Source organism: Drosophila nasuta, chromosome 3 (assembly GCF_023558535.2).
Source record: "Drosophila nasuta strain 15112-1781.00 chromosome 3, ASM2355853v1, whole genome shotgun sequence".
In the NCBI taxonomy this organism is placed as follows: domain Eukaryota; kingdom Metazoa; phylum Arthropoda; class Insecta; order Diptera; family Drosophilidae; genus Drosophila; species Drosophila nasuta.
Genome location: NC_083457.1, coordinates 21,865,259 through 21,886,324, shown reverse-complemented (window position 1 = coordinate 21,886,324; position 21,066 = coordinate 21,865,259). Strand labels below are relative to the sequence as shown.

The 21,066-nt window shown below is 39.4% G+C and overlaps 4 protein-coding genes across 5 annotated transcripts; 2 read left to right on the top strand and 2 right to left on the bottom strand.

Annotated features, from left to right (window-relative positions):
- The first annotated feature begins 78 nt into the window (after positions 1-78).
- Positions 79-2,321, top strand: LOC132788659 (nuclear pore complex protein Nup50). Its single transcript, XM_060796169.1, has 3 exons — positions 79-402; positions 459-1,531; positions 1,598-2,321. Exons 1-3 carry the CDS (start codon positions 180-182, stop codon positions 1,934-1,936), a joined length of 1,635 nt encoding a protein of 544 aa, XP_060652152.1. The 5' UTR covers positions 79-179; the 3' UTR covers positions 1,937-2,321.
- On the bottom strand, positions 1,675-2,909 carry LOC132788660 (uncharacterized). The gene is made up of 2 exons (XM_060796171.1): positions 2,202-2,909; positions 1,675-2,152 (listed from the first exon to the last, which is right to left on the bottom strand). The coding sequence occupies exon 1, from the start codon at positions 2,796-2,798 to the stop codon at positions 2,307-2,309; it is 492 nt and encodes a 163-aa protein (XP_060652154.1). The 5' UTR covers positions 2,799-2,909; the 3' UTR covers positions 1,675-2,152; positions 2,202-2,306.
- Positions 2,910-6,670: 3,761 nt separating this feature from the next.
- LOC132790681 (uncharacterized) lies at positions 6,671-10,848 on the bottom strand. Its single transcript, XM_060799315.1, has 4 exons — positions 10,742-10,848; positions 10,085-10,265; positions 9,786-10,007; positions 6,671-6,902 (listed from the first exon to the last, which is right to left on the bottom strand). The coding sequence occupies exons 1-4, from the start codon at positions 10,768-10,770 to the stop codon at positions 6,777-6,779; spliced, it is 558 nt and encodes a 185-aa protein (XP_060655298.1). The 5' UTR covers positions 10,771-10,848; the 3' UTR covers positions 6,671-6,776.
- A 2,398-nt stretch (positions 10,849-13,246) lies between these two features.
- On the top strand, positions 13,247-20,975 carry LOC132788772 (Golgi-specific brefeldin A-resistance guanine nucleotide exchange factor 1). Of its 2 annotated transcripts, XM_060796336.1 has the most exons (10): positions 13,249-13,661; positions 13,719-13,917; positions 13,967-14,967; positions 15,032-15,994; positions 16,065-16,273; positions 16,342-16,568; positions 16,633-17,881; positions 17,942-19,002; positions 19,429-19,745; positions 19,807-20,975. In XM_060796336.1, the coding sequence occupies exons 1-10, from the start codon at positions 13,560-13,562 to the stop codon at positions 20,518-20,520; spliced, it is 6,042 nt and encodes a 2,013-aa protein (XP_060652319.1). In that variant the 5' UTR covers positions 13,249-13,559; the 3' UTR covers positions 20,521-20,975. The 2 variants fall into 2 exon arrangements, with proteins under 2 accessions (XP_060652320.1, XP_060652319.1); XM_060796337.1 differs by lacking the exons at positions 19,429-19,745; positions 19,807-20,975 and adding an exon at positions 19,077-19,411 and having other exon boundaries at positions 13,247-13,661.
- The last annotated feature ends 91 nt before the right edge of the window (positions 20,976-21,066 follow it).

The following is a 21,066-nucleotide window of genomic DNA, read 5'->3' as shown; positions in this document are numbered from 1 at the left end:
TCAAGGGACTCTATGCGATGACAGCTGTAGTACTTGTCAGACGATAGGTTCGATACTGTTATCGTAATTTTATACATCTTTAACTTGAAATCGTTCATTTATTGCTGTAGAAATCTTGAGGAGTTACAAGTTGTCGCCAAGAAAATAATTATAATTTACTTAATTTATCGACAACAAAAATGGCTGGCAAACGACAAGCTACAACAAACTTGAACCACGACAACTGGGATCAAGAAGATGAGCCCGAAGAAAGAGGAACGTTCCGAACAGCGCCGCCAGAAGAGCTAAAAACACGCGTTATCAAGAAGGCCACACGACGCAAGGTAGATGCCGGTGGATTGGATGGGGATGGAGACGAAGCAACACCCAAAGCAAGCAACAGCGTGTTTAGCGGCTTTTCAGGTATGTTTGGCAGCATTCTTAAGATACAACGTATTTATAACAAGTGTGCTGTTTAGGCTTCGGCAAGCCAGCGGCGTCTTTAGTTACCAGTGCCGGCTCCTCTCCATTTGCATTTCTTAGTAATTTGGCGGGTAAGGATGCCGCAGCAAAGCCAAGTGCGCCCAGCACTGACAAGGCCGATGCAAAGTGGACGACGCCCTCCACCAAAATGTTTGCCTTCGAAGCAAATAAAAAATCGGAAACAAGTAAAGATCTGCCGCCAGCTCCAGCATCGTCTTCAATTTTTGGCAATGCTTCTGCTTGTGAACCGGGAAAGTCCATGTTTAAGAGCAGCGTACCCGCCGATAAATCTTCCTCTGGAAATGCACCTCCTATATCCAATCAATATCGGGACGATGTGATCGGTTTGAATATGGCCGTGATGAAATTTCTGCAGGAGCATTTGGATAAAACACCGTGTTGCATTCTGACACCTGTATTTGACAGCTACAACACTTTCTTAAAGGAAGTGCAGCAGGATAACAACGTTAGCAATACAACGACTCCATTAACATCAATATCTGTGGGTGCAACTCCTACTGCGAGCTTCTCGTTTGGCAAACCCAGCACCACAATCGCTCCTGCCATAGCACCCTTGGCCAAAAAGCCCAGCTGCACTGTGACCAGCGGCGGCACTACAACCACTTCCACGGCATCGACGAGCTCTTTTAGTTTTAGCGCCAAACCAGATGCAATTAGCACCGCACCAGCTTCAGCTACATTTAGTTTTGGCCTCAAGTCGTCTGCAACCGCGACCAATTCGGATTCGTCGTCCAAGCCGGGCTTTTTTAGTTTCGGCAACAAAGAGAGTACAACTTCAGATGCTCCTCCAGCTACATCGCCGCCCAAAACAAATGGCTTCAGCTTTGGCTTGAAGAGCAGTGATGATAAGCCCGCTATAGGTGGGTTTGCTGGCTTTGGCAAGCCAGCTAGTGAGTCCGCTGCATCCAGTGGTTTTTCGTTTACATCGCCTTCAACTACATTTTCATTTGGCAATGTGAAACCGCCAACAGCAGCAGCCATCGAAGCCGCAGAAGCTGCCAATGCAGAGGATGAAGAAGATACGCCACCCAAAGTGGAGTTTAATAAGGTATTAACTTCTTTGGATTTTTTTAATTTATCATCAAATGGATAATTACATTCTCATATTTATTAGGTTGTTGAGGATGATGCAACCTTTTCGAAGCGATGCAAGGTATTTGTGAAGAAGGACAAAGACTTTTCGGATCGTGGTGTGGGCACCTTGTACTTGAAGCCCGTTAAAGAATCCGATAAGACTCAAATGCTGGTTCGCGCTGACACCAATTTGGGCAACATTCTAATCAATCTGATTCTGAGCAAAGGTCTGCCATGTCAGCGCATGGGCAAAAACAATGTCATGATGGTGTGCGTGCCAACGCCGGAGGAGAGCAAGGCTATGTCTATATTGCTGCGTGTTAAGACTAGCGACGAGGCGGACGAGCTGTTAGAACAAATTAAGACGCACTCCATCTAAGACTTCAGATATATTTGATCGTTTATATAATTTTTTCAGAATATATTAACATGGAAATGTAAACGTTGAAGATCTTCTCAATCCACCGTTGATACCATTACCTTGGAATCAATTAAGTCGCGAAAATTGACATTTAAAATAAGTGTTCCATCGGTGGAATCCTCAAGATTGCTCACGTAACTACGCAATATATTTTTTTAGGAACGCTGTCACTTGCTGTAATAATTGCGGATTAATTAGGGTTAAGTCTTTTGCACTCGCTTACCAATTACAGTGATTGTTATAGCTTTAGTACGACGATTGATGTAGGAGCAGGTGCCTGCAATGTAATTAGTCTTCTTAGGCTGTTGTGAGGCTCCTTTTGTCTCGGTTAGCTTAAATATGATGGAAGTTTCGCCGTATTATCCAGCATATCTTTTATGATCTTAAAAGAGTTTGACGCTTCCATCGTAGTATCATCCAGCACCATGATATCATCTTCGGAATCTGTTTCGAACAGACTCTGTTCAGGTACAATCGCGGATGTTTCATATGGATTTTGCTCATAGTGTTCCAGATCAGTAATCGGCTGAGTAGTCGCATTTGGCCTTGACCTCGGTACTTCGGGTACTTCAGCTTCCTTGGTTTCATTAGCGGTTGCGGCTTGGGCTTCCAATGGCACAATGATACTATCTTTATTTTTATGGGGTGTTGTGCTACGTTCAGGTGCAGGAATTACAATATTTTCCAGTATCTTTACAGTTTCTCTTTCAATTGGTAATTTAAAGACGCGCACAGTAGGGCTCATTTTTTCTAGTACGCATCGAAATTCCACTTGAGGTATAGCTATAGGTACTCCACCATTGCTGATCTCTGCGGCCATCTCTAGCTCTGATTGCTTTTCATCTGTCTGTTGCTTCTCAGCCTCCTCCTTTTCGACATCTGCGACATTATTGGAGGAGGATTCAACATTGAAGCTTTGAACTTGACAGCGCTTTGCTCACGATTTTTCTCTTGGGCTTTGTCTATTGCTCTGACGGCTTGTATTACTTCTACTGAGTGTGGTTTGCTTGCTGCTCTCTGCCAATTCTACATCGTCGTCGCAATCATCAATCACTGTCGTTTGTGACTTCGACTTATTTTCGGAGCGTTTCTTTCTAGACGAATGCTCTGTTTTAGGCGTTTCTTCTGCCTGCAAATTGAGTTGTCCTGTATTATTTGTACCCTTCGCTCGCTTTGGATTATTAGGAGTTGAGCTGGAGATTTCAATATCCATATCTCTTGAATAATTCTTTCGTTTTTTTTTATTGTAAAACACTGTGGAGGCTTCCCTCAATTCCTCTTCAGAGCTACAAGTTGTGCTCAATGTAAATGTTTTAATAGACTCGACGGATTGCAGCACTTTGATTGACTCTTTAGGAGACAAGTAAGACCCATCCTTAGTTAACAGACTGATATTTGTCTAAAAATGAATTCCAACGCTTAAATTAAAATTAAATTCATAATCGAACAGCTAACAAACCAGCCGAAAAATGTTTTGAATGTGATCCTGCACATCTTTGATGTTGGTCCAGCAGTCTGATATCCAAATAAGTGTGTTTTGACGGACGTCAATTATTCATAATCGAAAAGTCGAAGTAATACATATTAATAACATAAATTAATTTATTATTAGACAAATTTAGCATTTTCTCGAGACCAAGAACAAAACTTATAAAATATTCGTTTTATTACCGCGAAAGCATTTTCTTAGCCGATATTTTTTTATCGATATGTGACGCTAAAGTTGCGGAGCTATCTTGACGCACATCCAAAATACAGAAATATCGAAAATTGGCATCTGGCATCTGATACAAGCAAAGCAACACCACTTATAGCCTCTTTCCACCTCACTCAGTTTTTCTACGTTTTTTAAAGTCCCGTTTCGGGGTTTCCATCTGCACGAACCGAGAAATATGGGCAACGGTAAAATTCTCAATATGGCCGCTCTGAAATGTCAGCTGTTCAAATGTAAACACGAGTTGGCGAACAATTCAAAAAACAGCACGCGCATTTTAAAATGGAAAATTTTATTAAATTGCAGGATTTTTATGAGGATTTTGACGAAGTGGAGGGAAAATTAGCGGAGTATAGAGTATAGGCCATTGCCAATAGTAAAGAAATCGCCATCAGTTTGGGGCTATGTACATAAGTAGATTTGCTGGCAGCAATGTAATATTTACATAAATACATTTACTTTTTAGCAACAGCATGGGTGTTTTTGGGAGCGCGATGTTCCTGGAAACAACGAATCATTTTTTGAAGATAATTTTCGAATTAATAGGGAGGAGTTTGGCACCCTTGTGGAGCCTTTGTGGATTGGCCAAAAAAGGCACTACATATATCCTCCCATAACTCGAACAACATAGCCTCGTGGATGCCACTCCACGATATTGACGGCTTTCGAGTTTTTTGGCTCATCTAAAATATACAAAATTTGCTTTAAAAAGCAAAATAAAATTTTAATTTTTCTATTTTCATACCTTGGCGCACTTTAATGTCAGCTGTTTTCTTAGTGGTGAGCTCTTTTTCGTTGTCATATCGATCAAAATATCGATAATTACCCAAAAAGTGCGATGTGCGTCAAGATAGCTCCGCAACTTTAGCGTCACATATCGATAAAAAAATATCGGCTAAAAAAAACTTTTTATTTTCGTCTTTTTACGTGGTATTTAAACTAAAATTAAAAAAGTTTGAATGCAAAACAATAGAAAATTAAATTATCTTTCTATTAAATCCATGTTCGTCAAATTTCATGCAGTATTTATGCACTAAAATCGTGATTGAAAAATTGGGGTAGCAACATTTTTGCAAATATCTCGGCTTTGACGAGTTGTCGGCCAAATCGGCTTATAACAAGTTATAGAGTATTGTTTTATAAATATACCCTCAAAAATTCATAATTTTAAAACTTTTCGTTTTTGAGATATTTGAGAAAAAGTACGATAACCTCAGCTCCAGCCCCATACAAAATGAGCACAAAAAATCAATGCTACCGATTAATGACCGTAACTTTTTTTTGACTTTCTTGTCGGCCATAGCGCACATTATACTTTCGTAGATATAACTATAAGGAAGATATATAGCAATTTTGGTTGCAATCCAATTTTCTGCTTTTGAGAAAATTGACCTTTTCTAACCCGCAAAAACAAGTTCATTTCGCAGGTGCATCAAATCACTGGAACCAGCGTGGAACCAGTCAGTGTTAAATAACACCATTTGGACTTTGGCGGGACTTCAAATACTTGCAGAAAATAACTAAATGAAACAAATATTACTATAATTTAAAATTACATTTAAATACTCTATTTATATATATATTACTTTGTTATAATTAATAAATATACGCAATTAAATATTCTTATTTAAATCGTAATTTTGCAGTTTACTTGATCACTGTTAGCGGCAAAACTTTATGTTAACGCTATCATCAAATTATTCTTAATATTTGCAGAACTTATAGGCCATGTCGCGCTATTTCATTCTATTCGAATCAAATAGATAAATATTTTGCTTTTTGTTTTATTCAAATCGGTTAAGCCGTTTTCGAGAAAATTCAATTTTTGTGATTATTGCGAAAATTACAAATAAATTTCAATTTGGCATGGCAACGCTTAACATCTGCGAAGCTAGTAAAAGTTAGCGTCGAATTTTTGTTTTGCAGATTTTTCAACATTTTGACTATGTACATAATTGGTCAATACTTTAAAAATAGATAATTAACATATGTATCATTTCCCAATATATACTACATAGCAAAATATCATAGTTTCCGAGAAAATTCAAAATAACATCTACATTTTTCGATTATACGCTCTCCTAGACTTTGTCTGAGAAGGCGCGCATTGTTATAATATAAACATAAAAAATTCGAATGCTTTGCAATTTGTTTTATTCAAATCGTGATTTTCATTTTCGAGAAAATCGCATTTTAGTAGAATAGTACACATTTTTGAATTTTTGCGCAATACCTAAAGTAGTCAAAGCGTTGCCAAATTTAAAAAATGGCGATCATGTACATACCTATTTATCATATTTATTACCCATATATATCCCCAACTTATTGGCCATGTCGCGCTATTTCATTCTATTCGAATCAAATAGATAAATATTTTGCTTTTTGTTTTATTCAAATCGGTTAAGCCGTTTTCGAGAAAATTCAATTCTTCTTGTGATTATTGCCAAAATAATATTACCATGGTGGCAACACGTGTTACGGCCGAAAGTTGGGCCACCCTTTATGAACTTGGTGGCAACTCTGGAACATAACTATCTACCCAGCAGAACTGGAGGTGTCGATTGGCCATGGGTAAGTACTTACCTCGCCGATCACTACATGGGTACATTTCATACAAAAACGGAAATTAAAGAACGCGTTGCTAGGTGCCACTTTGTAAGTAGTGGTGGTCTGCTAGTATGTGCTTATTTCCCCAGCAACGAACTAGCGCTCAGAACTGCAGGGCAATCATTTTGAATAATTATAAAACTATGAACATATGTATATTAGAGCATAATTGAAGAGCTATATTATGACTGCAACTCTTCTGAATTTACATATATATATATATAACAACTTTAACTCAATACCATTATGAAAGAAAAAACACAAATGAAAATTTTGTTTTCGAAATATTTGTCTATAATTGAAAAATGTTTAAAAATATATGTATATACATAATAAGTTCCAGTCAAGTCCTGGACGAAATTTGATGTAGGTCTTGGACGTTGATGTACACAGTACATTCAAGTGGTCCACATGAACACCAAGTCGAAGCTTGTTGCGCCAAAGAGGAGGTGTTGGACGTTGATGTACACAGTACATTCAAGTGGTCCACATGAACACCAAGTCGAAGCTTGTTGCGCCAAAGAGGAGGTGTTGGACGTTGATGTACACAGTACATTCAAGTGGTCCACATGAACACCAAGTCGAAGCTTGTTTCATAAGTACCTGAAATGAAATTAAAGTAATTATTATTAAAGTAATTATTATAAAATTGAGTTTTTTAGGACAACAATAATAATGAAAAACTATTTGGCAGAAGACAAAACAAAGATTAAAAACATTTATCTGTCGGAGATTTGACATAATTTGCAAGTAATATAATTTTGTGAATCACCATAATAATCTCGTATGCAATTATTGCATATAGGTCGATCACAAAAAAATGCACTGGGATTCGGAAGGTGGTTTCTGCTCAGCACAGCAGTGTAAACAAAAACCATCTAGAGAATCTCCATACCGTAGAAGTTTATCAAACAATTCGCTCCTAAATAAATCATGCGATTTTAAATTAGTAAGCGAAGTGTTTGATAAAAATCTTTCAGCGTATTGCAAAATAAAAATGCCACAATTGTAGCTATCAAATTGAGTATCATGTGGTATTTTAAATATGGAATAAGTTACGTTAGGCTCTATATGTTTTAACAATTTTATATAATAATTTTCAAACAAAGAAGTTTTCCCCGAATCCCCAAAGGGGTCTAAAAATATTATTTTTTTTACTCGACTTGTTAATAAATAAAATATAAAAATGATTTTCAAAGCAATAGGGAATTATAAGTAATTTAAATTTATGAGATCTAATATATTTTCCAATTAATTTATCATTATTAAAGCAAAATTGTCCTAATTGACAAGGCAAATTTTTGATGGTTTCGATTTTGTTTTCGTATATCAGAACAGTGAGGCTAACATCAACGATAAAGTTTGTTAGCCAGCGCTGATCGATTAACGAAAACAAATCGCCCACACAAATTTTAAAACAAATTGTTGACTATCCAAGTCACCATGAACTTTCCTGAAAAGAGACTCAAAGTTTAATATTATTATTTGTTTATTTAAATTTAGGATGTTAGTTTCAGATTTTAATCTAATAATTAATTTTTTATGGATATCTTCCATATTAAATTTAGTTGAAATGGCTGAATTCGAGTAGTCCTGTTCAAAAATTTGTTCAACCTCCTTTTGACAATCTTTGACTTTAGAGTCATGGAATTTTTCCAAAGTGGAAAAATCATTTTTAAACATTCCTACTTTAAGCTTCTTCAAAGCTGGCTTTTGCCATCTTTCAATATGTCGAGAGAGCTTTCGCTTATCAGCCATTTCATCTAAATATTTAGTTTCGTTAATTCTAAGTTTATTATTTTTTGGTCTAATGATAGTTACGTTGGTTAGTTGGTCGTGTGAAGGGAGAGAAAGTTGAAGCTGCTTCATGACGGAAACAGAGCATTCCTCCATTTTCCGAATAAAGCGGCCCAATTTTAACCCCTTCTTATTATTCGGTTTAATAATACTATGCTTAACAGTTTTAAAAAACGATTCAATTGGCCCATTGCTTGGTCTTTTGCCAGATGAATCAATAAATATTCCAATAATATTAGTCCAGAAGGGAACATATACAATATACTTTTTTAAAATTAACTCTAACATTTTCGGACAGTAAAAAATATTGTTCGCGTAAGATGTATTAAATTTATTTAAATTATTAATGACTTCAATATAAATGGTTTCAAATTTTTTACGAAACGGACTTGCCAAAGTTATTGAATTTAGTGTTATATCAGTTACTTTATCATTTAATGGTGTTTGGGCAAAAAATTGTTCATTTAAATTTAAAAAAAGTGTATCGTTACGGTAATTTATAAAATATGCTTTGGCGTTATCAACTATCTTATTAATACATGGAGAAAGAAGAATGATTGCAAGATTCTTGAACCATTCTTCTAGTTCTAGCACGTTGTCAATCGAATAGGCGTAACCTAAGCAATTTCTTAAAAATGTTCTTAATTCAATGTTGTGCAAGCCAACTATTTCATCAATATTACGGCACATAATTTTGCAATAGTGACTTGTACAAAACTGAACACAAACATTAGGAAAAATGGAACTATTATTATATACATAATTAAAACAAATTTCATTATAATTTACAATATCAAGATTATTAAACTCTTTTAAAATGGCCCCAATAATAGCAAAACTAACATCGGTTATTATTCTCCTGCAAATAGGCCATTTGAATCGATTTTTTAAACAAGACTCCCGTAACTCGCACAAAAATCTTCCAATGTCATACGATGTATGATTTGAAAGTATTGCATGAGCTACTGGGAATACAATATGGAGCTTAGGGATATGGGCTACTAATGAATACAAAAATATTCTCTTCTTTACAAAGTGCAAAGGCTGCACTACATTTCCTGTGGCATCCATATGTAAAGTGCCTTGTTTTATATGGGTCAATAACATATTAATATGTTCTTTGTCCCATAAAAAGACTTCGAGTTTGGTTGATAAATACTGAATAAAATGAGAATGCCCTTTAGAAATCATACCGAAAGCATCGACAAAAGGATCCTTGTCGAAATCAAATTTGGCGTTGTTTTCTGATATTAAATTTCTATAAAAAGGCAGTTTCTCATTTGTCATCTGGTCATTACCAACTAAAGCTCTAGTCATATTTAACTTGTTAATTTTTTTAATTCTATATTCAAACGCAGTACAGTTTTTTATGGAGGCTCTTTCCATAAATCTGTTTACAGCCCTGCACTGCGTTTGTTTTTTTAAATACTTAGTATGTGTTATTTTAAGACTACTTGTTAAAACTTTAACGACCCCATCAAAAGACCCTTTAAATATAAAGCTATTGCAAGATGGATCCTTACAATAACCATACGCTACAAAATTTAACTTATTAATTCTTAGCTTCTTAAAGTATAGAACACACGCATTATTATGAGAGCTGTAAGCTTCTCTAATCATGTGCTGTATACTTTGTGAGGCAGAGAACTGGTTAGTTAATAAAGAATACATATTTTTAAAATCGATTACCTTAAATTTACAGTCCTCATACTTGCATTTTGTAAAGATTGCACGTGGGCTATTCAAATTGTCCACTAGGAGGACCGATCGATTCAAACTTGCATTTCCACTGTGGCATTTTTTTCGAAAACATTTCAAATTGGCTTCTATTAATGTTTCGTCTGCCGGCTCAATGGAAATGTCAGTAGACTCACAGACTCCATTAGGGACATCATTGGATTTTGCCTGAAACTATATAAAAATTCAAATTAGAATTGAAATGATCTACAAATATTTACATATATTAAATTCAAATTTTTAATACTTACACGTTGGAAGCACTTTAGCAAGGCATAACGATTCTTGCTATTGTTGGCAAATGGAACCACTCGCTTCTGATTGGCATTTAGTTTGTCCAACAATATTTGGTAATCCAACGTCGAAAGTGTGCTTCCGGAAATTAGTCCTTCGGAAACTGCCTCCTGTACAGCATTCTTGTATCCATAGTTGCTATAAATGCAAAGGAAACATTGAAATTATTTATTTAATTACATGTTACTTATTATACACAATAATAAAAGAAGGAAGTGCTAGCTACTAAGGCCATCGACTCTGAAATTATTACTTGTATTAAATACAGGGACGCTTTTAAAGGCAGTACAGGGACTTTTCAGATATTGAGAAAAATTGTGTTGCAAAGTGAATAATAATAATTTTATATCTATATATATGTATATGTATATATATTTATACACTTCGAATATATATTTATGGCATTGAAAATTCAAAACAATATTATTCACTTTGAACACACACTTTTCCAATCAATTTATATTTTCCCGGAATGGCCGCTGCATTGTCACAAAAGCGCCACTGCATATATATATATGTACATGCATATATGTATATACATATATGTATGTATGATACTGCACTTAAAGTGCGCACCGGATGTAATACACATATGTACTACTTTATGTACTTACGATTTGGTGGACATCAATTTACGTGGCATTTTCAATATTTTGTTTACTCTCCCTTTATTAACTTTTAACTTTATATGTAAATCACTTGTGCAGAACTTGTTGTTTAGCAGAACATAAAGCACTATTCCGTTATGTTCAGAGTTGCCACCAAGTTCATAAAGGGTGGCCCAACTTTCGGCCGTAACACGTGTTGCCACCATGGTAATATTATTTTGGCAATAATCACAAGAAGAATTGAATTTTCTCGAAAACGGCTTAACCGATTTGAATAAAACAAAAGCAAAATATTTATCTATTTGATTCGAATAGAATGAAATAGCGCGACATGGCCAATAAGTTGGGGATATATATGGGTAATAAATATGATAAATAGGTATGTACATGATCGCCATTTTTTAAATTTGGCAACGCTTTGACTACTTTAGGTATTGCGCAAAAATTCAAAAATGTGTACTATTCTACTAAAATGCGATTTTCTCGAAAAGGAAAATCACGATTTGAATAAAACAAATTGCAAAGCATTCGAATTTTTTATGTTTATATTATAACAATGCGCGCCTTCTCAGACAAAGTCTAGGAGAGCGTATAATCGAAAAATGTAGATGTTATTTTGAATTTTCTCGGAAACTATGATAATTTGCTATGTAGTATATATTGGGAAATGATACATATGTTAATTATCTATTTTTTAAAGTATTGACCAATTATGTACATAGTCAAAATGTTGAAAAATCTGCAAAACAAAAATTCGACGCTAACTTTTTACTAGCTTCGCAGATGTTAAGCGTTGCCATGCCAAATTGAAATTTATTTGTAATTTTCGCAATAATCACAAGAAGAATTGAATTTTCTCGAAAACGGCTTAACCGATTTGAATAAAACAAAAAGCAAAATATTTATCTATTTGATTCGAATAGAATGAAATAGCGCGACATGGCCAATAAGTTGGGGATATATATGGGTAATAAATATGATAAATAGGTATGTACATGATCGCCATTTTTTAAATTTGGCAACGCTTTGACTACTTTAGGTATTGCGCAAAAATTCAAAAATGTGTACTATTCTACTAAAATGCGATTTTCTCGAAAATGAAAATCACGATTTGAATAAAACAAATTGCAAAGCATTCGAATTTTTTATGTTTATATTATAACAATGCGCGCCTTCTCAGACAAAGTCTAGGAGAGCGTATAATCGAAAAATGTAGATGTTATTTTGAATTTTCTCGGAAACTATGATATTTTGCTATGTAGTATATATTGGGAAATGATACATATGTTAATTATCTATTTTTTAAAGTATTGACCAATTATGTACATAGTCAAAATGTTGAAAAATCTGCAAAACAAAAATTCGACGCTAACTTTTTACTAGCTTCGCAGATGTTAAGCGTTGCCATGCCAAATTGAAATTTATTTGTAATTTTCGCAATAATCACAAAAATTGAATTTTCTCGAAAACGGCTTAACCGATTTGAATAAAACAAAAAGCAAAATATTTATCTATTTGATTCGAATAGAATGAAATAGCGCGACATGGCCTATAAGTTCTGCAAATATTAAGAATAATTTGATGATAGCGTTAACATAAAGTTTTGCCGCTAACAGTGATCAAGTAAACTGCAAAATTACGATTTAAATAAGAATATTTAATTGCGTATATTTATTAATTATAACAAAGTAATATATATATAAATAGAGTATTTAAATGTAATTTTAAATTATAGTAATATTTGTTTCATTTAGTTATTTTCTGCAAGTATTTGAAGTCCCGCCAAAGTCCAAATGGTGTTATTTAACACTGACTGGTTCCACGCTGGTTCCAGTGATTTGATGCACCTGCGAAATGAACTTGTTTTTGCGGGTTAGGAAAAGGTCAATTTTCTCAAAAGCAGAAAATTGGATTGCAACCAAAATTGCTATATATCTTCCTTATAGTTATATCTACGAAAGTATAATGTGCGCTATGGCCGACAAGAAAGTCAAAAAAAAGTTACGGTCATTAATCGGTAGCATTGATTTTTTGTGCTCATTTTGTATGGGGCTGGAGCTGAGGTTATCGTACTTTTTCTCAAATATCTCAAAAACGAAAAGTTTTAAAATTATGAATTTTTGAGGGTATATTTATAAAACAATACTCTATAACTTGTTATAAGCCGATTTGGCCGACAACTCGTCAAAGCCGAGATATTTGCAAAAATGTTGCTACCCCAATTTTTCAATCACGATTTTAGTGCATAAATACTGCATGAAATTTGACGAACATGGATTTAATAGAAAGATAATTTAATTTTCTATTGTTTTGCATTCAAACTTTTTTTAATTTTAGTTTAAATACCACGTAAAAAGACGAAAATAAAAAGTTTTTTTTAGCCGATATTTTTTTATCGATATGTGACGCTAAAGTTGCGGAGCTATCTTGACGCACATGCAGAATTTTGTAAATCTATCGATATATCGACATAATATCAACAAGACTCTATCAGGGTTGCATCTCAATAAACTTAAATCAGAACATACACGTCGCAAACGTCACCAAAAAAAAACGTCGAAAACAAATTATTGATAAATTTCATATAAATAAAATGTTGAATTAATCGCAGCCACCGTACTGCTATCGTGCGTGTATGTGGGCGAGAGTGTACATGTGTGTGTGCATGTCTGTGTGTGTGTGCGCCGTGTCCAAGTGGCAGTAAAACATACAATACATATGTGAGAAGAGAACACTGCACCAACAACAACAGCAAACGCAAATTGTGAAAAGTGGAAGCCAGTTAGGTGCAATTAAAGAGTAGCCTGAACCTAGCACAAGCACAATGTCACTGCCAGGCAACGGTATTTATGTGGTGCGCGGTGAAATGGCCACCTTAATGACGGCCATGCGACGTGGAACACGCTGGAATGCAACAGCCTACGTGGTAAGTGCCTCACCAACGATAGCAGCGAGCACATTTGCAACACCAAGACATTTGCAGGACGAGGAGAAGGATGCGTTACTCAAGCACTTCATCGATCTGAAGCAAATATTAAATCGCATTGAGGATTTGCGTTTAATTGAGCCAAATGTTTTTCTGGCGCCTTTTCTCGAGGTGATTCGCACAGCGGACACCACAGGGCCATTGACTAGTCTTGCCCTAGCCTCGGTTAACAAATTCCTGTCGTATGGCCTCATTGGTAAGTCAATCAAGCTCTTTGATACTTTGAATTAATGAAATTCCTGTAGATCCCACAACTCCAAATCTGGCTGTGATTGTGGAGCTGATTGCGGACGCTGTCACGCATGCTCGCTTCATGGGCACCGATCAATCGTCGGATAGCGTCACCTTTATGCGTGTCATCGAAGTGCTGCACACACTGATCCGAAGTCCCGAAGGGGCTGCCGTCAGCAATGAGTCCATGTGCGAGGTGATGCTCAGTTGCTTTAAAATTTGTTTTGAACCGCGCCTCAGTGAATTGCTGCGACGCTCGGCCGAGCAATCGCTCAAGGATATGGTGTTGCTATTCTTTATGCGTTTGCCACAATTCACGGAGGATCGTAGTGACACTGTTCTACAAAAGCGATTCACCATCTCAGAAGCAGCTGGTGCACCGCCTGAGAAACATAAACGCAAAACATCACAGTCGCTCGCTGTGCAGCAGAAGGCACCGACAGGCGAAGAGCCGCCACAGACACCTCAAAGCACGCTCGCTGCACCGGCGCATTTAAAGGCGTCCATTCTGGCGACAACGCCTGCATCTCCAGCTGGCAATATTTTAGATATGCAGGGCAAGATCACGCAAACGCCAACCACAACCACAACAGCAGCCACAGCACAACTAGATGCACCAGTTGATGTGCCAGCTATTCAAGTCGAGCAGTCAGCTGAGCCGGAGGAAACTGCTGATTGCGACGACGTGTCGTCGACGGCGGTGGCCACGCTGACCGAAGCGAACAGCAGTGAATACATCAACTCGGTTGGAGTTCGTTTTACGCAGCAAACATCTGCGGAGGATTCGGCTGCATTGTCCGCCACACTGACGCCATATGGTCTACCTTTTATTCAGGAATTGTTTCGATTTCTAATCATTCTGTGTAATCCTCTGGACAAACAGAATTCGGACAGCATGATACACACGGGTCTGAGTTTGCTTACCGTTGCTTTTGAGGTAGCCGCCGACAATATTGGCAAATACGAGACGCTGTTGGCGCTGGTTAAGGATGATTTGTGCAGGAACTTGATATCTGTGAGTCAGCTGTTGTTGTTTTAAAGTTTTACCACTCATTAATTCTTATTTTTATATTGTACAGCTGTTGACTTCGGAACGTCTGAGCATCTTTGCTGCTGATTTGCAGCTTTGCTTTTTGCTATTTGAATCGCTGCGCGGTCATCTAAAGTTCCAGTTGGAGGGCTATCTGAAAAAGTTAAGTGAAATTATTGCCAGTGACAATCCGAAAACTCCATACGAGATGCGCGAACTAGCACTTGACAATCTGCTTCAGCTGTGGCGTATTCCTGGCTTTGTCACTGAACTGTACATAAATTACGACTGCGATTTGTACTGCACCGATATGTTTGAGAGTCTCACCAATCTGCTGAGCAAGTACACGCTTTCTGCCACAAATGCGGTGTATAGCACTCACATCATCTCCATGGACACATTGATCAGCGTCATCGATTGCATTGAGCGCAATTGTGCTGCAGCTAAAAACAACGCTTCCGTTGTGCAAACAGCAGCATCGCAAGCTAATGTTGGCGGCAGTCGGCATTCGCGTCACAACAGCGGACTCGAGGGGATTGTTATCGACAATGGCGAGGAGCCGGTCGAGAATATTGCGAGCTTTATTAACAGCAGTTCACAGCGTCTGCGATTGCAATCAAAGAGCATGAGTGGCGACATTACCAGCGAACAGCTGGTCAACGTTAAGGAGAAGAAACGACTGCTGTCTAAGGGCACCGAGTGGTTTAATCAGCGACCCGACAAAGGTATACAATACCTGCAGGAGCATGGCATACTCCATGCCCAACTCGATCCCATGCAGGTGGCGCTCTTTCTGCGCGAGAATCCAGGTCTCGACAAGAAAATGATTGGCGAATATATTTCCAAAAAGAAGAATGTGGACTCGAAGATTCTAATCAATTTCGTCGACTCGTTCGATTTTACGGGACTCCGCGTAGATCAGGCGCTGCGTCTCTATTTGGAGACGTTCCGTTTGCCCGGTGAAGCCCCTTTGATATTCCTCGTCCTGGAGCACTTCTCAGATCATTGGCACGTGAGTGGACAGTGTAGATTGTTTGGAATTTATATTTGTAATTTAATTAAAAATTTTGTATGAATTGCAGAATCAAAACAAGGAGCCATTTGCCAATACGGATGCCGCCTTTCGCTTGGCGTATGCCATCATTATGCTGAACATGGACCAGCATAATTCCAATGCCAAGCGTTTGAATGTGCCAATGACTCTGGAGGATTTCACAAAGAATTTGCGTGGCCTAAATGGTGGTGAGGACTTTGATCAAGAAATGCTGGGACAGATATTCAATGGCATTAAGTAAGCCCAATTGAAGGCGCTTTCTATTTCATGCAATTTCAAGTTATTAATAATTACTCAATCCTCAGAAACGAGGAGATCGTGATGCCTGCTGAGCAGACTGGACTCGTGCGTGAAAACTATTTGTGGAAGATGCTGTTGCGACGCGGCGCCACCCACGATGGTCACTTCCACTATGTGCACGACGCCACTTACGATGTGCAAATCTTTAACATTGTTTGGGGCGCCTCATTGAGTGCGCTCAGCTTTATGTTTGACAAGAGCACTGAGACGGGTTACCAGCGCACCTTGGCTGGTAAGCAGTTGCAAATAATAAGGTGGCATTTTCAAGTGAATTCATGAATATTTATTATTTATAGGCTTTAGCAAATCTGCAGCTATATCGGCGCATTATAATCTTCATGCTGATTTTGATGCACTCATTCTGACATTGTGCAAATTTACAACATTGCTAAGCAGCGTCGAGCAACACGAACCGGTGCCGGCAAACAACGAGATTCAACAGGCGGTCAACTTTGGACTCAATGCCAAGGCGCAGTCGGCAATGCGAACTGTATTTCTGCTGGTGCACGGTTATGGCGACTGTTTGCGTGAGAGTTGGAAGCATATTTTGGATCTGTTTCTGCAGCTATTCCGTCTGAAACTGCTGCCCAAAACTCTCATCGAGGTGGAGGACTTTTGCGAGCCCAACGGCAAGGCTTTGCTCATATTGGAGAAGCCACGCGAGAAACAGGAGCAAAGTCTGTTCTCCAGCTTGTATTCGTTCATTAGTTCAGAAGGACAGCGTGAGCCAACGTACGAAGAGCAGGACTTTATCAAGCATGGGCGAAAGTGCATCAAGGAGTGTCAACTAGATCAAATGCTGCAAGAGTCCAAGTTTGTGCAACTGGAATCGCTGCAGGAGCTACTGAAATGTGTGTTGTCGCTGATAAAAGCGCCAGAGGCGCCAAAATCTTCTGGCCAGGCATATGCCGAAGATATCACCGTCTTTTGGATGGAGTTTCTGGTCAAGATTGTAGTACATAATCGGGATCGCATGATTCCCCTGTGGCCCGCGGTACGTGATAAAATGTATCAACTTCTGCATGGTAGTGCCCAGAATGGTTACGATTATCTACTCAATCGTTGTATTGTGGCCGTGCTGAAGCTGGCAATCTATTTGATGCGGAACGAGGAGCTCTGTCCCATTGTGCTTCAATCTCTCAAAATGCTGTTGACACTTAAACCGGTACTCTTGCTGCGCATCTCCAAGCAAGTCTCAATTGGCATCTATGAGCTGCTTAAAACTTCGGCGCAAAACATACACTCCGAGCAGGATTGGCAGATAATCTTCAATTTGCTTGAATGTGTGGGCGCTGGCGCTGTGCCGCCCAACTTTGAGGATGCACTGCAACAACAACAACAGCAGCAGCAGACCAATGGACACGCCGCATCGGATGGCGCTTTAAGCGGAGAGGAGGATGCCACAGGAGCAGCAGTGGATCGGGGTTATACATCTGATTCGGAGCTGAGCAAAGCGACTAGCACTGTGGCATCTACCTCGAGTCCCAGCGCAGAGAACTGGATACTGGTCAACAATAAGGACAGCGAGCTAACGACAGCATCCAGGTAATGTGAAACTTAAATTCCACGCTATCTTAGTTTATTCACGACCTCTCTTGCTTTCAGGCCACAATCACCGCCTAGCTCAAGCACGCCAGTGGCAAGCACATTGGTATTCAATTGCCAACTGCTGGATCATGCGCCCTTCGCGCTATTCAAGTGCTGGGATTCGCTGGCCTTTATTGTGCGGAGCGTCGCTCACATTACGCCCTACAACTTTGAGGCGTGCGTACGGTGCATACGCATCTTTGTCGAGGCCTGTCGCGATGGTGGCATACGTCAGCGTCGCAAGTTCGAGTCGGTTGCCAAGAAGCGCAACGTGAAGAAGCGGCAGGATTACTCTCGAGAACTTAGCGGCACCATGTCGATATCCACTGGAAATCTAACTTCGCTGGCAGATGGAACTGATAGTCAGCAACCAAATGCCGCCGAGCAGGAGGAGTTGGCGCAGCGGTATGAGCAACTGTCCATACAGCTGTTGGATCTGATGTACACATTGTATACGCGCACAGCGCAAATCTTCCGCTGGTGGGCCGAGGAGGGATGCACGGTGCCACAGTCGTCGGCACTCTGGACGCCTGGCTGGTGTCCTCTGCTGCAGGGCATCGCTAGGCTGGCCATGGATCGGCGGCGTGAGGTGCGCACACATGCCATCTCTTGTCTTCAGCAACGTGCGCTCTTGGTGCACGACTTGCAGACCCTGTCGGGAGCGGAGTGGAGCTCCTGCTTCCAGCATGTGCTGTTCCCGCTGCTGAACGAGCTGCTGCCAGAGAGTGCGTCGGCTGCCCAGCTAGATGCATCGTTGTTGGAGGAGTCACGCATACGCACGGCCACGATTATGTCGAAAATGTTTCTACAGCATCTGACGACACTCATCGAGCTGGGTGGCACCTTCAATGAGTTGTGGCTCGACATTCTCGGGTACATTGAGCGCTTTATGAAGGTGGGATCGGACACGCTTTCGGAGCAGATGCAGGAGATACTGAAAAACATGTTGCTGGTGATGCATTCGGTGCGTGTGTTTCACAATCAGGACGGAACACTGCAACAGGCGCTTTGGGAGCTGACTTGGCGTCGCATTGGTGAATTTCTGCCCAATCTTAAATCGGAGCTGTTCCACGACGAAGGTGCGTGCCCTATGCCGGTTTTGTTTTTTGGAGATACTTTCTCGATTTAATCTACGGTACCTGTCCGCCTCTAGATTTGGTCTCGCCAGCTATTTCGCTGGACATAACCAAAGTCGTTTATGATCATTCCATGTCACTGCCATTGCTGCCAACTCATAACTATGATTTGGCACCGTTTTCAGTATGCACCGCTAAGAGTCTGGACTATGCAACTCAGACGGCCGAGCTGGTGAAGCGGCATAAAAAACCCTGGGCACGTTTGCGTTTCAAGCTCAAGTTACTCAAGAGTTTGGCCAAGAAGATTAAATCCAATCAAATCAATTGAATCCACTTTCCATTACATTTCATTCCTTTTTTATTTCATGTGTTAATTGTTTTTCTATATTATATAATTAACCATTGCAACTGCTCACAAACTATTTGCAGGCAAGCGAGCTCAAACATTGACCAACAATGCCAGCGCTCAGCAGGTGCTACAGTTGCCCCAGGTGGAAATACTGCCTAGTCCGGCACCGTTGACATCAGAATTGAGTATTGGTTTGCCAGTGACAGCAACTGCTCCGTCTGAAGTGATTCCAACTGCGGCTGCTGCTGCTCCAATGCCTGTGGCTCCTTCTCTAACTGCGAGTGTTGTGGCCACACCCATCCTAGCATCACCTGTCGAATCGCCAAGGCGCAGCATTATTCTACAGCCGCCGATGGCTGAAGCCTTGCAGCAAGCGCCCAGCTTTATATTTGCTCAGGTAAGTGATATCTTACGGCATCATTTGAGTACTTAATTCACGGTCTTTCGGTACTTCACAGCCACTGCAGCCCGCCGAGTTGCAGAGCTACACGAATGGCAGTAGCAGCGTCAACACATCGCTGCCCGATCTGGTAAATGAAGCCGCAGCAGCAGCAACGTATACGACACCCGTGCACAGACCTTTGGAATCGCCACAACGATCACAGCCAAGCACTCCCGTCGTCAGTAGCAACAGCAGCAGTTATGCTATTGAGTTGCCAGCGACACCGCCAAGTTATCATGAACAACAGCAGCAGCAGCTACTGTATCAGCAATACCAGCAGCAGCAACAGTACCAACAACAGTTGCAGGCGCAACAGCAACAACAGCAGCAGCAGCAGCACCAACAACAGACTAATGATGTGCCACTGAGCCATTTACTGGCGAACAATGCATATCCATCGCTGGCCAGGATGCCGAATGCATCGATAGTGCACAGCTTTGCGCCAGTTTATGAATCGGCTCCACCTGCGTTGCAGTCGGCGAATGTGGCAGCTGATATCTATCAGGAGTATGTACAGAATCCTTACAATTTAACCTTGCAACAAGCACACAGTCCACAGCATGATCAGCAGATACAGCAGCAACAATTGCCACAGGCATTGGCCCAACAACAACAACAACAGCATCAACAACCACAACCGGTTGTTGCCTCGCCCGCCAATTACTTTAGCGCCAATATCGATCCCAGCAAGATACCGCCTGGCTCCGAATTACTCTATGGCCAGCAATAGATGAATAAAGCTTAAGCAGTTGTCGACGCCAGAGATGAAAAGAAATTCATATCTTGTGGTCCTCTTTACTTCTCATCTGTTTTAGGCATTTCTATTTTGTGTCCTCTTTTTAAAAATGAAAAACTTGTAGTTTAATTCAAACATTTCGTACACATTTTTAATTGTTTATTCTTTTTTTATTTTATACATTCCGCGTGTGAGCCGCACGCGAGATTTAAATGCTCGTCAAGTGTGCGTTGAGTGCGGCGGCGAGTGCGTTGTACTATGAATTGATTCACAAATTCATGCAATACGATGGGGTAATTGCAAATAGATAAAGCTTTATGCCACTGTTTAAATAACGGAAAATAGTTTCAATTACAATAATTATTAAAATGCTATTTATATGTATGAATATATATCGTATGTATTTATGTTATGCAAAACGGTAATGTAAATAATCAAAATCTAAATATATAACAAATGCAACATTCACGAAACCAGCTTTTCATATTAATTTTATAATGGTTGATCTCAAAATTATGGACTGGCAACTTCTTAATTTGA

Coding starts and splice junctions, on each gene's coding strand:
- LOC132788659 (XM_060796169.1), top strand. CDS start 180: ATGGCTGGCAAACGACAAGCTACAACAAACTTGAACCACGACAACTGG. Junction 403..458: donor CGTGTTTAGCGGCTTTTCAG/GTATGTTTGGCA, acceptor TGTGCTGTTTAG/GCTTCGGCAAGCCAGCGGCG. Junction 1,532..1,597: donor CCAAAGTGGAGTTTAATAAG/GTATTAACTTCT, acceptor CATATTTATTAG/GTTGTTGAGGATGATGCAAC.
- LOC132788660 (XM_060796171.1), bottom strand. CDS start 2,798: ATGGCCGCAGAGATCAGCAATGGTGGAGTACCTATAGCTATACCTCAA.
- LOC132790681 (XM_060799315.1), bottom strand. CDS start 10,770: ATGCCACGTAAATTGATGTCCACCAAATC. Junction 10,266..10,741: donor AAATTGATGTCCACCAAATC/GTAAGTACATAA, acceptor TTGCATTTATAG/CAACTATGGATACAAGAATG. Junction 10,008..10,084: donor TGCTAAAGTGCTTCCAACGT/GTAAGTATTAAA, acceptor ATTTTTATATAG/TTTCAGGCAAAATCCAATGA.
- LOC132788772 (XM_060796336.1), top strand. CDS start 13,560: ATGTCACTGCCAGGCAACGGTATTTATGTGGTGCGCGGTGAAATGGCC. Junction 14,968..15,031: donor TGTGCAGGAACTTGATATCT/GTGAGTCAGCTG, acceptor TATATTGTACAG/CTGTTGACTTCGGAACGTCT. Junction 16,274..16,341: donor CAGATATTCAATGGCATTAA/GTAAGCCCAATT, acceptor CTCAATCCTCAG/AAACGAGGAGATCGTGATGC.